The following is a 15,000-nucleotide window of genomic DNA, read 5'->3' on the forward strand; positions in this document are numbered from 1 at the left end:
TATTACGTAAGGTCGAATTAGTGTTATTACATAAAGGTAGGATAAGTGTTTGCTAGTTTACATAATGATGTAGCAGTAGTATTAATGTATTTTATCACGAAAGGTTTTGTATTCACTATTACCAATTTTTATTTCCTTCACTTTTTTTTTACGAGAACCAGTCTAGTGTAGCGTATATCATTGTCTTCATATGTAAAAACTAATGATAATTGTGCTTTTGAAATAATGAAACGCTAGATAAACCAAGGTTTGAACTAGTGAAGCCTTGACGAAACGAACGAAGCTAATGATACAAACACTGGATGAAGCACTGATAGAACCTGTTGTAGTTTGTTCACCATATAGAGAATAGCAACGTGTTATTTTCTATGCTATTGAAGTACTGGTGAGGAATGAAGCACCAGATGAACCAAACGAACCACTGAATAAAGCACAAATAGAAACTTACCTTGCTGGGGCGAAGAGACGGAAGTATGTGCGTGCGTGTGTGTGTGTGTGTGTGTGGGAGTATGTGGCGTTGCTTCGTGGAATCAAGACGTTCCGTGACAAGGATGGCTTGTCACTATCACCACCACGACCACCACCACCAACACCCTGACGACGCCGCACCACGCTGCCGCCGCCGCCTCCACCACCACCACCACCAACGTGAGTCGTATTGCTATTCCTTGTCACTTGATGAACGTAAGACTTGTTGGCTGGCGCGTTGTCGGTGAATACACTGTAATTTTGTTAAAAGATCGAAAGACTCCTCTCCACTCAGTGATTATTTTTTTTTATTTTTATTTTTTTTTTTCGTTGTTTTGTTTTTTCGTTGTGTTGCTTGTCCTCCGGCCGGTCTTCGAGGTATTGCAAAGCTCTTTAAAGCTTTTTTTTAAGTTCTTTTCCCTTGTATTTTTTTCCTATTTCATATATGTAATTTATAGTGATATTTAGAGGTTTCCGTTTTCTTACTTTCAATATTTTCTTATTTTCTATGCTTTATTCCTTTAATGGGGTTTCGTTTTTTTTCATATTTTTAATACTTTGTTCCTTTATTTTTTTCTATTTTTTTCCTATTAGTTTTTTTTTTTTTTTCTCCATTTGCCAAGCCCCGTTACTTCCACTTTCTGAAATGCCAGGATTGTCTGAGCTAGATGACGGATTGTTTATAGAGTACTGTGAGGGTTGTTTTGCGGTATCTCTTGGAGGTCTTAAAGCAAAGATGGTAGGGGACGCGTGTTAAGTGACTGTAGATGGTGAGACAGTAAGTGTTTGTGTGAAGTGAGATTTTTCTCTGATTAAATGAGGGAAGTGGGGTTTTCACAATAAGATTTAATAGAGGTTGTTTTTGATACTGTAGGAAGGGCATAAGAATTATAGAATCTTGTAGGGTTGATAATTGGCCTCACATGTATAGAATGATGAATTAGACTATATGGTATAACAGTGGTAGGGATTTTGTCATGGGTGGCATAGAAACTGAAAGGGATTTACAGAATGCAGATTTGATTGTTAATGGTAAAGGTAAGGGAAGTTAAAATGTAAGGCAAACTAAGCAGACCAGAGAAAGTAATGCCAGGTGAGATAATGATGAGGGAAGGTAAGGTTAATGATGACAGGTAAGATGTATATGTAAGGTGAGATTAATAGTGACAGATGAGATAATGGTGTCAGGTAAGATTAATGAGTGAGGGTAATGATGCCAGATAAAGTAAATGTAAGTGAAGGTTTTTGTTGCCAGGTGAAGTAATTAATGTCAGGACAGGTGAATGATACAGTTCAGTAATAGGAATTGTTTAATAAGGCACCCTTTGAGGAATCACACAATAGGATTTTGAGTGCAGCAGAGCATCTCAAGTTGTCCAGCCATGCAGTGTTATTCCTTCACACTGGAGAGAGAGAGAGAGAGAGAGAGAGAGAGAGAGAGAGAGAGAGAGAGAGAGAGAGAGAGAGAGAGAGAGAGAAACAATAAATCGGTTCGGTGTAGCACACAACAAATGCAGCACAGGTTTTTGAGAACTAGTATACAGATCAGCTCAGGTCATTCACACCTCTAGCCTACGGTTGTCATAAAGTGCGTTCCTTCCCTTCACTTCCCACATGGTTTTCCATCAAGAATGGAACGCCTTTACAAACGTTTACATTATATAAGGAAGTTTATTCATGTTTTTACAGAATGGTTAAGTTGTCTGTACAGTGAAGCCTTTTAACTTAGAGTAGTAAGCAGGTTTTCAGTAATTTTAGTGATCTGAGCAACCAATTTACCTTTAGATAATAATTACTGCCTCTAAGAATGAGGATATACAGGTAAACAGGATGGATAGGTGAACAGTCACTTTGCATACAGGTAGGGAGTGACTGAACTGAGACAAAGGATCTGAATTCATAGCTGCTGCTGCTTCTGCTGCATATTAAGTACAAGTAATGTTAGAATAGCTGATGCACCAGTCTGCCAGTCACCAGCCTCGGCCGGCTACATTGTTCAAGCCATACATGGGTAATACTGCTCATGTACAGGTGTATACAAACTATTACATCAAGTATACTGCAAGTAAAAACTCCCTTAATAGTATTTAGTTCCAGATCCGGTGTAGTTATGGCTGGCAGCGTCTGTGCCACACTGGCGTGAAACTTATGCATCTGGCAACAACTTAAGATTACATGTCATTAAGTACGTAAGTACTGTATGAATTTCCTTCAGTTTTAATTTAGCACTGGAATGTTTGAGCTTTTTATATTATAAAAATAATTATCAGTCTAGAATTTGGATTTAATGGAATGTTTGAAATTATCTTTACTGGTAAGGATACTCATGACTTGAGACAGCATTTAATGCTATAATAATCCTTGAAACAGCTTCTAAGGCCCATATTGAGAAATGGTCTGTTCTCTTACCATGACTATTTTCGAAAGCTACAGAGATGATTGGCCAGGTTCTCAAGAGTGTTTCTCCTTCCTGTTAATCATGTTGAAATCGGCCAGGTTCTCAAGAGTGTTTCTCCTTCCTGTTAATCATGTTGAAATCTGTCACAAAAATCATATAGAAACCCTCTTAAAAACCTGTGCTGCTTCAACTGGAGCCTTTTGAAAATAGTGACAGGCAGAAGTGTTTCAAAATATGGTCCTTAATGCTATAACCTTGGACTTGGTAAGCTTGGCTGCTAAATAAGGGTGAGATTTACCTTAGCACCAATTGATTTTTTAATGCACACAGTTTGTCTTCTAACTGAGCAACACTTGTCTGTAACTCAACCTGTGATGCCCAACAGGCACAGAACAATGCTAGCTTTTAGTAGTAGTCAGGCTTTCCAATTTGTCTAAAACACTTGAGCAGCTTCCTCTTTGATATGTAACAGTAGAGACAAGATATGTACTTCTCAACAAAAGCATACAAGACTGCACAGTTTATCACTATTGATATTTTTTTGCATTTAATAATTACAGCTCCATTTGATATATAAATTAATTACAAAATCCCATTCCCATATAATTTTATCCATCACCAACAAATACAACACAGGGGCCATGCATTATGATGGCAGCAGTCTATGGTAGTAGAAGTAGTGCTCCTTGGCAGATGGCAGCAAGAAGCCACACACAGATGTAACATGGAAAATCACATCTTACTCACACTGTTTTCTTTCACTCCACTTCAGCAACCTTTGATGAAATACAACCTTAGTTAGTAAGTAGTAATCTTCCACACCTTACTTATTATTAGGAGGTCCTGGTGGTTTTCTCTAATCAATCACAGGTCACAACACCATATCATCCTTGACTTTATCACATCTCATGGACAGTAAACAGGTCACCTCCTGCAAGTTGTACTACTTTTCTCACACCAACAATCTCACACAACAGTAACAAGCCATCACATCTTCATCCTTTCTTTATCTTGTCCCTTATTCTTCTTGCAGGTCACCTCCGGTCACCTCCATCTTCATCCTCCTTTACAATGTCCCTTTTCTTGTTACAAACAGGAACAGTTGTGGGCCCACCTTGTCCATTAGTCATGTCCCTCTTTCTTGTTGCAGGGGTTCCAGGACATCAGGACAAGCTTGGGAATGCACAGGCAGCCCCCACAAGCACAAGGATGGTTGCTTAGAGAGCAGAGCCAACATTTGATATAGAAGCATCAGCAGGTGGCTGGGAGGTGAAGGGTGTGCATACAAGGTGCAGGAGTGAGGAGTGGCTGACAGATGCTCTTCTCCTCCTGCCAAGACAAAAACTTGCACGGGAAGCCCAGACAGACACACAGATGCACACATTGGAGGCCGCGTTGCTCCAAGGGGAGATGGAGGGGTGACTACAGTATGTGCACAGGCAACCAACCAACCAAATGTCATTCTTCCCACCCTTTATTATAAAAAACATAAGTACAAACAGGCACTTCAAAAATATATTTACAAAACAAATATGCAATTTATTAGAACTTTCTTCATAGCTTTTTGTTGGGGTCATAGTTCTCAAACTTCCACTTTTGCCGACCCTCCTCCAGACTGCAGTCCTCCATGACAAGCTTCTTACGGTCCTGTGAGATGGCCAGGCACTTCTTGCTGCTGCCGTGGATGATGCGGTTCGTCTGAAAGGTTGTGGTGAGTCTCAGTTTCCAAGAATCCAATTAATTGTTTGGTTATGATTATTAACAAGGATGATAATAAAGTAAATCCTACAAGTATCACTTGTAGTTGTTGTCCAGTGTCTATATACATTCCCTATATTTCCATTTTTCCACTTTATTCCCACTGCATCATGGTATGTCTTGTGCCAACTGAGCCAACTGAGATGAAAATTTGCTTACCACCCTTCTCAGAATTTATTCTATCACTTTGCAGTATATATTTATAAAGCAGTCCTGAGTAGAAGGTGATGAGCAATGAGCAATTGGACTTTAACATTCTTAAAGTCAATGCAATGCAAGTGAATGGGACTATATTCCTAAAAAGTGTGCATGTGTGCATTTTAAGTGAAAGGACAAAATTGATGGTTGCTTTTTAAAAGCAGTTTTTACATCAGGCTTGTAAGAGGGACAGAGAGGGAAATAGCTTTGGGGGGCAGCTCTGTTCATAAAACTAGATGTAAGGTGTCTCATATGATCTACAATATTGTAGAACTTGATTATAGGTATCTGTAATAGTAAAATTTATATTTTATTATTTGAAAATCAATTTCTTATTTTCAATTCAGTCTCAACTTGAACTTGTTATTTCTTGTGCTTGCACCTTGCCTAGTCGAACTCTTTCAGCTGTCTGTCAACATCTATCTTTCCTTCTTGCTGGAAGTTTGCCTACATTCAGCCTGTTCCTAAAAATCCCTCTAACTACTGTCCTATTGCCTTAATTTCCTGCCTATCTAAAGTTTTTCAATCTATCCTCAACAGGAAGATTCTTAAACGTCTATCACTTCACAACCTTCTATCTGATTGCCAGTATGGGTTTCATCAAGGCTGCTCTACTGGTGATCTTCTGGCTTTCCTTATTAAGTCTTGGTCATCCTGTTTTAGAGATTTTGGTGAAACTTTTGCTGTTGTTGTCTTGGACATATCAAAATCTTTTGATAGAGTCTGGCACAAAGCTTTGATTTCCAAACTACCCTCCTACGGCTTCTATCCTTCTCTCTGTAACTTTGTCTCAAGTTTCCTTTGTGACCGTTTTGTTGCTGCTGTGGTAGACAGTTACTGTTCTTCTACATCTATTAACAGTGGTGTTCCTTAAGGTTCTGTCCTGTCACCCACTCTCTTCTTATTATATTCATCAATGGTCTTCTTAAGCAAACTTGTTGTCCTATCCACTCCTACGCTGATGATACCACCATGCACTTTTCCATGTTTTTTCATAGACGTCCAACCCTTCAGGAAGTAAACATTTCACACAGGGAAGCCACAGAACGCCTGACTTCTGATCTTTCTAAAATTTCTGATAGGGGCAGACCAAACTTGGTATTGTTCAATGCTGCAAAAACTCAATTTCTCCATCTATCAACTCGACACAATCTTCCAGACAACTATCCCCTCTTCAGTGACACTCAACTGTCCCCCTCTTCTACACTGAACATCCTCGGTCTGTCCTAATCTGAATTGGAAACTTCACATCTCGTCTCTAACTAAAACAGCTTCTATGAAGTTAGGCGTTTTGAGACATCTCCACCAGTTTTTCTCACCACTCCTCCTAGCTGCTAATTCTGTACAAGGGCCTTATCTGTCCATGTATGAAGTATGCTTCACATGTGGGAGGGGGGTTCCACTCATACCGCTCTTCTAGACAGGGTTGAATCAGAAGCTTTTCATCTTATGACCTCCTCTCCTCTAACTGACTGTCTTCAGCCTCTCTCTCATCACCGCAATGTTACATCTCTAACTGTCTTCTACTGCTATTTTCATGCTAACTGCTCTTCTGGTCTTGCTAACTGTATGCCTCCCCTCCTCCTCCAGCTTCACTGCACAAGACTCTTCTTTTTCTCACCCCTATTCTGTCCACCTCTCTAATGCAAGAGTTAACCAGTATTCTCAGTCATTCATCACTTTCTCTAGTAAACTCTGGAACTCTCTGCCTGCTTCTGTATTTCCACCTTCCTAAGACTTGAATTTCTTCACGAGGGAAAAGTTTCAAGACACTTATCCTTCAATTTTTGATTACTGCTTTGGACCCTTTTATGGGACTGGCATCTCAGTGGATTTTTTTTTTTTATTGGATTTTTGTTGCCCTTAGCCAGTGCCCTTCCCACATAAGAAAAGAAAAAAAAAATTTATCCTGATTGGCAGACTGGCAGTGGAGTGGTGTGCTGTGGATTGCTCACCTCTGGGCTATACTCCCAGTACTGGTTTCCCTTGGAGCCATGGCACGGGTACAGGATCACATCACTGCCAGCGTAGTCCATGCAGGCTTCATCTCGCCGGATCTCCCCTTCCTTGCTCAGCATCCAGTACTGCAAGGCAGAATGCTTTTAGTCTTCTGCATGACACCAGCATGCAGTGACTGGATGTCAGGACTTTCCATATCTGCTTGGCTTTATGAATTTGCTGAAGTCACTGTTTCTGACATTTTCAGTTATTGTAATTATACAATAGTTCTTTTCACAAATAGCTTGACATCAGTAATATCTCAGAATATCCATGATAATAAATAAATTACTTCTACTAACCAAACCTGGTGCAGGATGTTATATTACCTTGTAGTGCTGTAGATATACTGTGCTTGTTGCACTGCTGGGCAGGAGTCAAGACTACATCACTGAAGTCCTTACAACAGCACACTGAAGTGTGCACTCACACACTGCACCTGTCCCAACACAGAGTACTGAACATACTCACCTGCCCACAATGGCTGGAAGGGAGCCGGGGTGTCTCGCTTACCTGGTTGCCGCCCTGTTTGTGGCAAGGCCAGAGTCCCACTGGCTTGTGGTTGTCCTCCGGCTTGGCAGGCGAGTCCACGCACTGTCCCGTGGCCAAGTTGTGGACCTGTTGCACAGACAACACTAACTACCACCATTGCCACCACTACACAGCCTCTCCATGCTACAGGCTCAAAGGGACAGAGCGGCCAGAAGGCTGAATCTGTCAACGCATTATGTGGTCTGTGTCTCTTCGTCTCAACACGGTTACTTCTGGTCAGAGTTTGTGGCTCAAGCAGTGACAGGATGCAAACATTGGTGCTTGCTTGGGAATGAGGAGAGTCAAGAGCAGAGACAACAGTTCACTCTTTAGGAAGAGGAGGCTGAAGGAGGATATTTTTCTAGGTTGTAGAGTACTCAAGAGCTCTGTGAACACTTTGGTGCCATCACAGTACTAGTAACTATGGATGCCAATTAGTTAAATTTGTATTTATTTATGATGATTTAACTCACAAATTACAACAAAATATTTTAACTCACAAATTACAACAAAATAATTTTAATGATTTATGGTTTTAACTGTCTATAATACCTAAAGTGCAGCATTCAGTTGGGAAAACAATGGAGTTTTGCAGGGACTAACAAAGGAATGGGGTCAAGATTGATGACATACACTCACCCATGAACTGACAAGGTTTTGTGCTTAGTGTTTGTTGAGGAAATGCATTGAGTGTCAGACAGCAGAGTGACATGACTTCCCTTGACCCTCGTGATGGGAGGCGTCAAGGAAGGACTACTGTTGATGGCTGCCCCTTCACTGTCTGAGATATTTCTCTATTCATTTGAAAGGGTAAGTGTGTGAGTCATTGGAAAGTACAGAGGTGGTCTAGAGGCTGGCTAGAGACAGGATACAAATTCACTGATGTACTTGATAAAAATAATTAGGGTGATAATAATTAGGGAGTGGCAACAGTTCCTTGTGAGGGATACTGTGGAACTAAACACTGGTATCTGTAGGGAGCAGATCTTGTGTGATTCTGAACATCTAAAGCTAATAGGAATCCATATTTGCTCTAAGAATCCAATCTAGCTTAAACAAGAACACCACACAAAAATAAACTAGGTAATTAATATTTCTAGAAATAATCATTCAAACATACCTACATACACAGGACAAACATACATATGTACAGAGGGCAGGAAACTTGTATAAACAACGCAATGTACACGAACAAGGGAAAGTAATTGAACTGACGTCCCAGACTTAAAGAAATAATTGTTCCAGATGTGAAAAAACGAAAACAAAAAATCAGGCAGAGTATACAGGATGAGGGAAGCATTAGTGAGGTACAGACTGTGCAGGGGTCAACACAGGCACACAAGACAAGCAAACTGTATAAACCCAAGCAACCAAATCAAAGCAAAGCAAGGCAAGGCAAAGCAGAAAAAAAAAAAAAAAAGGACTTCAATCATGCAAACCTTTCGTGGACCTGATGAATCAGCCCAGACTGGGCCAGACTGAACCAGACCACGCGCAGCTCCAGGTCGCGAGTAGCATGTCTGTGCCTCGGGTAAACTAAACTAGTCCTGCTGTACTGTGCCGGCCCCACTACTCCCTCTAGGATATGTTACCTGGTTGCCCCCCTGCTTGTGGCATGGATAGAGGCCCACTGGCTTGTGTAAGTTAGCACGACGAGCAGGGGAGTCGAGGCAAGTGGACCCACCAGCACCCAAGTTGCGGACCTGTACATGGGAGGAAGTGCCCAGGGCAGCATGTGAGCTCCCCTTAACTGCTCCAGGACACCACACCACACACACAAGCCCCAGTGAGGGTCAGAAATGCAGCACACACTCCTTACAGGGAATGTATGGAGGGTAAATCTTTTTGTACACCTCCCTACTTCACTTATTTTTATTTCTATTCAGATATTTCTAAGGGATTTATACAAGCCCCAGTGAAGGTTAGTAGTGCAGCACATATATCCTACATTGCCTCGGAATGTATGAAAGGTAAACCATTTTGTACACCTCCCTACATTACCTGCTGAACTTTTGTGGGTTTCTATTGGTAATTCAGAGATGTCTAAGGGAGGGTTAGTAATCAACAGACACTCCCTACACTGCCTTAGGGAAGATAGGGAAGGCAAACTGTTTTGTACACCTCCCTATATCACTAAATTTGGGGGAATTTGTATGGTTAATTCAGGGATTTTGAAGAGTTAGTTGTGAGAGTCAGTGATGCAGCACACACACTGCCTACACTGCTTATACTAGGGCAGGCAGGTAGGTCTTTGTACAGTCCCTAACACATTGCTTGATCCTTCAGGGTTCTCTATGGGTAATTCAGGGATGTCTAAGGGTTAGTAATGCAGTACACTTTCTAACACCACTTACACTTTTGGGGACCTCTACTGCTAATTCAGGGATTTCTAAGGGATCTGTGTGATTAATTATGAGGTTTCTATAGAATTTGTATGGTTCTAAAGAATTCTTATGTTTGATTTTGAGAGTATATTGTTAATTATACTATAGCTAAGGAGTTTACATGGTTAATCCAGGGATTTTCTAAGGGATATCAAGGGTTAATTGGGGTTGTTAAATCTATTGTTTTTTAAAAAAAATGTACATGGTTAATTTAGGGACTTTCTAAAGGGTATCATTGGTTAATCTAGGAACATTCTAAAGGCCATCTACAATTAATTGAGGGTCATTCTAAAGGGTGTGCATAATTAGGTGATGAATTTCTAAAGTGGTTAATCCATGGGCATTCCAATGGGTATCTACAGTTAATTCGGTATGGTTAGTTCAGGGACTTTCTAAAGCGTATGTATGATTAGTTGAGTAATACACATTAGTTGTTAGCTAAGAAGGACACACACACACACACACACACACACACACACACACACACACACCAATCCTTCCTCAAAACAAGACATCGGTTATTCACAAAGGAGTGTTCAAGGTAGACTGGTGTGTTACAAGGGACAATGGTGCAATATTATAGGCGGAAAAATGCATTAAAGTCTCATTCACTCTGCCCCGCTGCTGCTCCCTCGCCTCAGCCTGGATTCCAAAGCGCTCATATTTGCATGTGGTAATTTGCCTTTTAGAATTTTGATTGCATGCCTCCTAGGGATTTCATTTTTTTTTTTGTGTGTGTGTGTGTGTGGGGCGCTTTTTTTCATTTTGGATTTTTCTTTTCTTTTATTGGACATTTAAATTTTTGGTTTTTAATTTAGACTGCAAATTTTGGACTTTTTCTCTTTTTGTCCTCTTAATTTTGGACTTTTAAAATTTTTCTGCACTTTTTCATTTTGCTTGAACTTTAGACTTTTTTAAATTTAGTTTTTATTTATTTTTTTTTTTAAGGAAAGTGTGAGGTGGTGATTAATATCTAGTGTGTTGAATTGTGACCTCTGATCGACCTAACCTAATGTGATCTTTGTTCTGGCATCCTAAATTTTCTTCCTTTCTTACATTCATTATTATCCTATTATTATTATTATTATTTTTTTTTTATGCTCCTATCACATTATTCTCATCCACTTTCAATCTCACTCTAATTATCCAATCACCTCTCTCTCTCTCTCTCTCTCTCTCTCTCTCTCTCTCTCTCCCTAAAATAATTTGAGTACAACTAGTTTCTTCTCAGTTTCCCATTTATAAGCTAATCCTGCTACCCGTTTAACTCACCACACTCAACGTTTTCTTTCATCACTCATCCTATTCCTCGTTTTCTTTCCTATTCGTCTTATGATTAACTTTCTTCTACATTCATATACTCCATTTTCTATAACACATTATATATATATATATATATATATATATATATATATATATATATATATATATATATATATATATATATATATATATTATTTTATTTTATTTTTCTATTGGCTATATTTTGTTATCAAGCGCATTTATCTCTTGTATTAATTTTGTAATCGCAATGTTAATGTATTAGTGTTAGTTTTTAATCACATACGTGCTCATATATATACACACACGGAAGGCTAAGCTCGCGCGCGCGCGCGCGCGTGTGTGTGTGTGTGTGTGTGTGTGTGTGTGTGTGTGTGTGTGTGTGTGTGTGTGTGTGTGTGTGTGTGTGTATACAGTGTGTGTGTGTGTGTGTATACAGTGTGTGTGTGTGTGTGTGTGTGTGTGTGTGTGTGTGTGTGTGTGTGTGTGTGTGTGTGTGTGTGTGTGTGTGTGTGTGTGTGTGTGTGTGTGTGTGTAAATACGCCCTAAAACACATCTCCATAATCATTTCATTTCTGTATAAAACTTCAAACATGAAAGCCCGGCCAAAATCATTAATTCAAACGCACACACACACACACACACACAGGGAGGGGTAGATGGGAAGGGAACGAGTGGGTATAGAGGAAAGCCTGAGGGTTTGCGGGGAGGGGACGCGGGAGGGGGGAGTGTGAGGCCAAAACTCCCATCATGCAACGCTGGTCTTGTGTGGGCTAAAAGTTTGCTCGATTCATTACAAATTTTTGACATGAAACTCGCACTGGCGAATTCCACTGACCCGATAAAAAAAAAAAAAAAAAAAAAAAAAAAAAAAAAAAAAAAAAAATTGGGGAGATGGGTAGGGGGAACGGAAGGAAAGGGGTGTTAAAATATTCTAGTATGTTTTTTTTATGTCTTCCTTTTCTGATATGCTAGATTTGTTAGTCTATCTGAATATTTTTTTTTCTTTCCTTTTTTTTTGTTCGCTTTGATTTGTGAATTCATTTATCTAAATACTTTGGTATGTACTTTTTACCCTCTTTTTTTTCTATATGTGAGTTTTGTTTGTCTATATCTAAATATTTGACTAGTTACTTTTTTCTTTCTTGTCGTCTTGATGTGTGAGTATGCTTGTTTCTAAATATTTTAGCACTATTTTTTCTTGTCTTCTTTTATGATATGCGAGTTTGATTATGTCTAAATATTCTCTTTTAATTGAAATTCGTTTATTCGTTTAAATGTCCTGTTATTTCTTTTCTTTTTCTCTTTTTTTTTTGATATTCCACTTTGTTTTACTTATCGAAATATTCAATAATTTTTTTTTTTGATAATACTAAAACAAGGCATATGCTAAAACTATCCCAACATTATCAACTACTTTCTTTTCTTAATATTTTCTCAAGGCCTCCATCAGACTGCAATAAATACTCTTACTTATTAGTGAAAAAAAAAAGACATACTAAAACTATTCATCGCATCACTACCAAATCACTTAACACTATTTCCTTTGCATTTCCTCTACGTTTCCATCACACCATAAACCCCTTTCTTTATTAATACTCAAAAAACAAGACATGCCAAAATCATTTATCCCACCATTACCCAAAATCCCTGACTTTCTTTTCTAAATATTTTTCTAATACCTCAATAAACCTCCTTTCTACATAAATACTAAGAAAAAACGGGACACATGAAAAAAAAAGACAAAAACAGCTCGCAAAAACTCACAAAACAAAAGCGTGTGAGTAAGAAAAACAAGAGCAACATAGTGCGTGAAGGACACTGAAACTCGTGAGCTGATTGTTGGTGCAAGGAACATTATACAAGTACAGTGACGGAGAGTACAATATGGTGACGCGGTGATGGTGACGCAGTGACAGTGACGCAGTGATACAAGAGAGGATAAAAAAAAAATTAAATAAATAAAAAAAAATAAATAAATAAATAGTGACGCTGTGAAAATGGCGGAGTGAAAGTGACAAATAGAAAACAGACAAAAAAATAAATGTAAAAGTTACCTTAAAAACTATAGATACTTTTGAGAGAGAGAGAGAGAGAGAGAGAGAGAGAGAGAGAGAGAGAGAGAGAGAGAGAGAGAGAGAGAGAGAGCCTATACAATACGTCTCAAAGTGATATATAGTAACCCATAAAGGACGGACACACACACACGCACAGCCCATACAAAATGTCCCATGGAAGATGTTAACAATACATTATTAAGCTCTTCTCTGTAATATAAGGAAGTCTTCAGTCTCACCTATAGATATTAAGAAGAAAAAGGGTAAGTTATGAGAGAGAGAGAGAGAGAGAGAGAGAGAGAGAGAGAGAGAGAGAGAGAGAGAGAGAGAGAGAGAGAGAGAGAGAGAGAGAGAGAGAGAGAGAGAGAGAGAGAGAGAGAAAATTTATACTTTTCGCTACTATGATCTTACTCTTCGTTATTTTTGCTAGTAATAGATATCATATTCTTACTTTGCTACCATTTTTTATATCTTGTTGCTACTTTTTTTTCCTGCCACTGTCTTACTCTTTCGCTACTTTCGGTAATAGTCTTTTTTTTTACTTTCCGCTACTTTTAACACCATTACCCTAACTTTTCACAACTTTAATCGCTACTTTCATCAACGAAAAAAATAGAAAGAAAAAAAATCACAACCATATTTTTCGCATTTTTTCATTTATCCAAGGAAGAAAATGGGGGGGGGAAGTTTACGACAACGAAATATATTAGAAGCTACGAATTTAAAGCCTTAATTTAGCCCCATCTGTATGTACCTGTGCTGGGAAGGTAATTAGGTTCAGGTGTGTTTTAGGTGTTGATGTTTAATAAGGAGAGAAAATGGGAATAGGAGGAATGGGTGGAGGGAAGGGGGGAAAGACTGGGGTACTGCTGTGTTTTTTATGAGCCTTAAATGGAAAATGGAAAGTAAACGTAATTAATTTTGTACCTGACAACTCGCGGACGAACAGGTGTGTGTGTGTGTGTGTGTGTGTGTGTGTGTGTGTGTGTGTGTGTGTGTGTGTGTGTGTACAAATTTGATGGGACTAAAAACACGCCAGTCTGAATCATGTCAAAACAAGCAAGCAAGCAAACAAACAAACAAACAAACAAACAAACAAACAAACAAACAAACAAAACTTTAATACCGAAACAACTCTACAAACTTTTTTACTTCATTATTTTCTTCACGCCATATTGACCGCAGCCCCCCCCAAAAAAATAAATAAATAAAATGCTCGCTTTGCTTAAAAAAATACTAATAATACTGAGACTTATTACAGTGCTAAAAAGAAAACGTCACTATGGTGCTAAAAACACAAATGAAAACAAAAAAAGACTCATTACAATAAAAATAATAATAAAAAAATTAAACGACTGCAAGAATAAAAGAATGTTAAGAAAAAAAAAGCTGCAAAAAAAAAATACTTTAAAAACCAACACTCATTACTTTCCAGCTTAAACAAAAAAACTAAACAAAACAAAAAAGAAAAAGAAAACACCACAATTCCCCTGATTACTTTAAAATTCAACACGACCACCACCATCACCACCTTCACCACCACCACCACCACCACCTGACATCATTCCGCGCCTTTTACTGAACTTGAAGGTTAAAAGGCCACATGTTGATCCAGCGGCAGGGGCAGTAAGCAGCTATTCCGACCTTCCTGACACGTGGCGATCGATGCGAGATGGATTCTAAACGACAGCACATCTGGTCCCAACTCAACCTAATTTTAAACTTCTCAGGGCGATTTTAAACTTCTCCAGGCGATATTTAGGTAATTCTAAGCTATCTAAAGCGAATTTAAACTTTCACTGGCAATCTTAAAGTAATTTCAAGCTTTTTAAGGCAATTTTGAATTTGTCAAGGTGATTTTCAAATCTCTCAAGGCAATTTTAAACTTCTCAATCCAATTTTAAACTTCCTAATCCAATTTTAGACT

The 15,000-nt window shown here is 38.8% G+C and overlaps 2 protein-coding genes and 1 long non-coding RNA gene across 17 annotated transcripts in view; 1 reads left to right on the top strand and 2 right to left on the bottom strand.

Moving 5' to 3' along the window:
- Nucleotides 1–571, bottom strand: part of LOC135090074 (uncharacterized) — an 11,133-nt gene extending 10,562 nt beyond the window's left edge. The window contains exon 1 of the mRNA XM_063986375.1: nt 449–571. The gene's annotated coding sequence lies outside the window, so the exon portion shown is untranslated. The remainder of the gene's footprint in view (nt 1–448) is intronic.
- LOC135090075 (uncharacterized) lies at nt 491–6,882 on the top strand. 2 transcript variants are annotated; one of them, XR_010261754.1, is made up of 4 exons: nt 491–648; nt 2,566–2,657; nt 4,017–4,577; nt 6,743–6,882. It is a non-coding gene; the product is annotated as an uncharacterized LOC135090075 (long non-coding RNA). The 2 variants fall into 2 exon arrangements; XR_010261755.1 differs by having other exon boundaries at nt 2,566–2,653.
- LOC135090073 (putative polypeptide N-acetylgalactosaminyltransferase 9) overlaps nt 1,766–15,000 on the bottom strand; it is a 119,608-nt gene continuing 106,373 nt past the window's right edge. For 10 of the 14 annotated variants that reach the window (XM_063986359.1, XM_063986364.1, XM_063986360.1 and 7 more), the window contains 3 exons: nt 8,944–9,054; nt 6,778–6,906; nt 1,766–4,564 (listed from right to left, as the gene is read on the bottom strand). In XM_063986359.1, coding sequence (XP_063842429.1) covers nt 4,421–4,564; nt 6,778–6,906; nt 8,944–9,054 — 384 coding nt within the window. In that variant the 3' untranslated portion in view covers nt 1,766–4,420. Of the gene's footprint in view, nt 4,565–6,777; nt 6,907–7,333; nt 7,439–8,943; nt 9,055–15,000 lie in introns of all 14 variants that reach the window. The other 4 variants (XM_063986370.1, XM_063986371.1, XM_063986366.1 and 1 more) reach the window with 1 other exon arrangement.

Source organism: Scylla paramamosain, chromosome 34 (assembly GCF_035594125.1).
Source record: "Scylla paramamosain isolate STU-SP2022 chromosome 34, ASM3559412v1, whole genome shotgun sequence".
NCBI classification, from domain to species: Eukaryota; Metazoa; Arthropoda; class Malacostraca; order Decapoda; family Portunidae; genus Scylla; species Scylla paramamosain.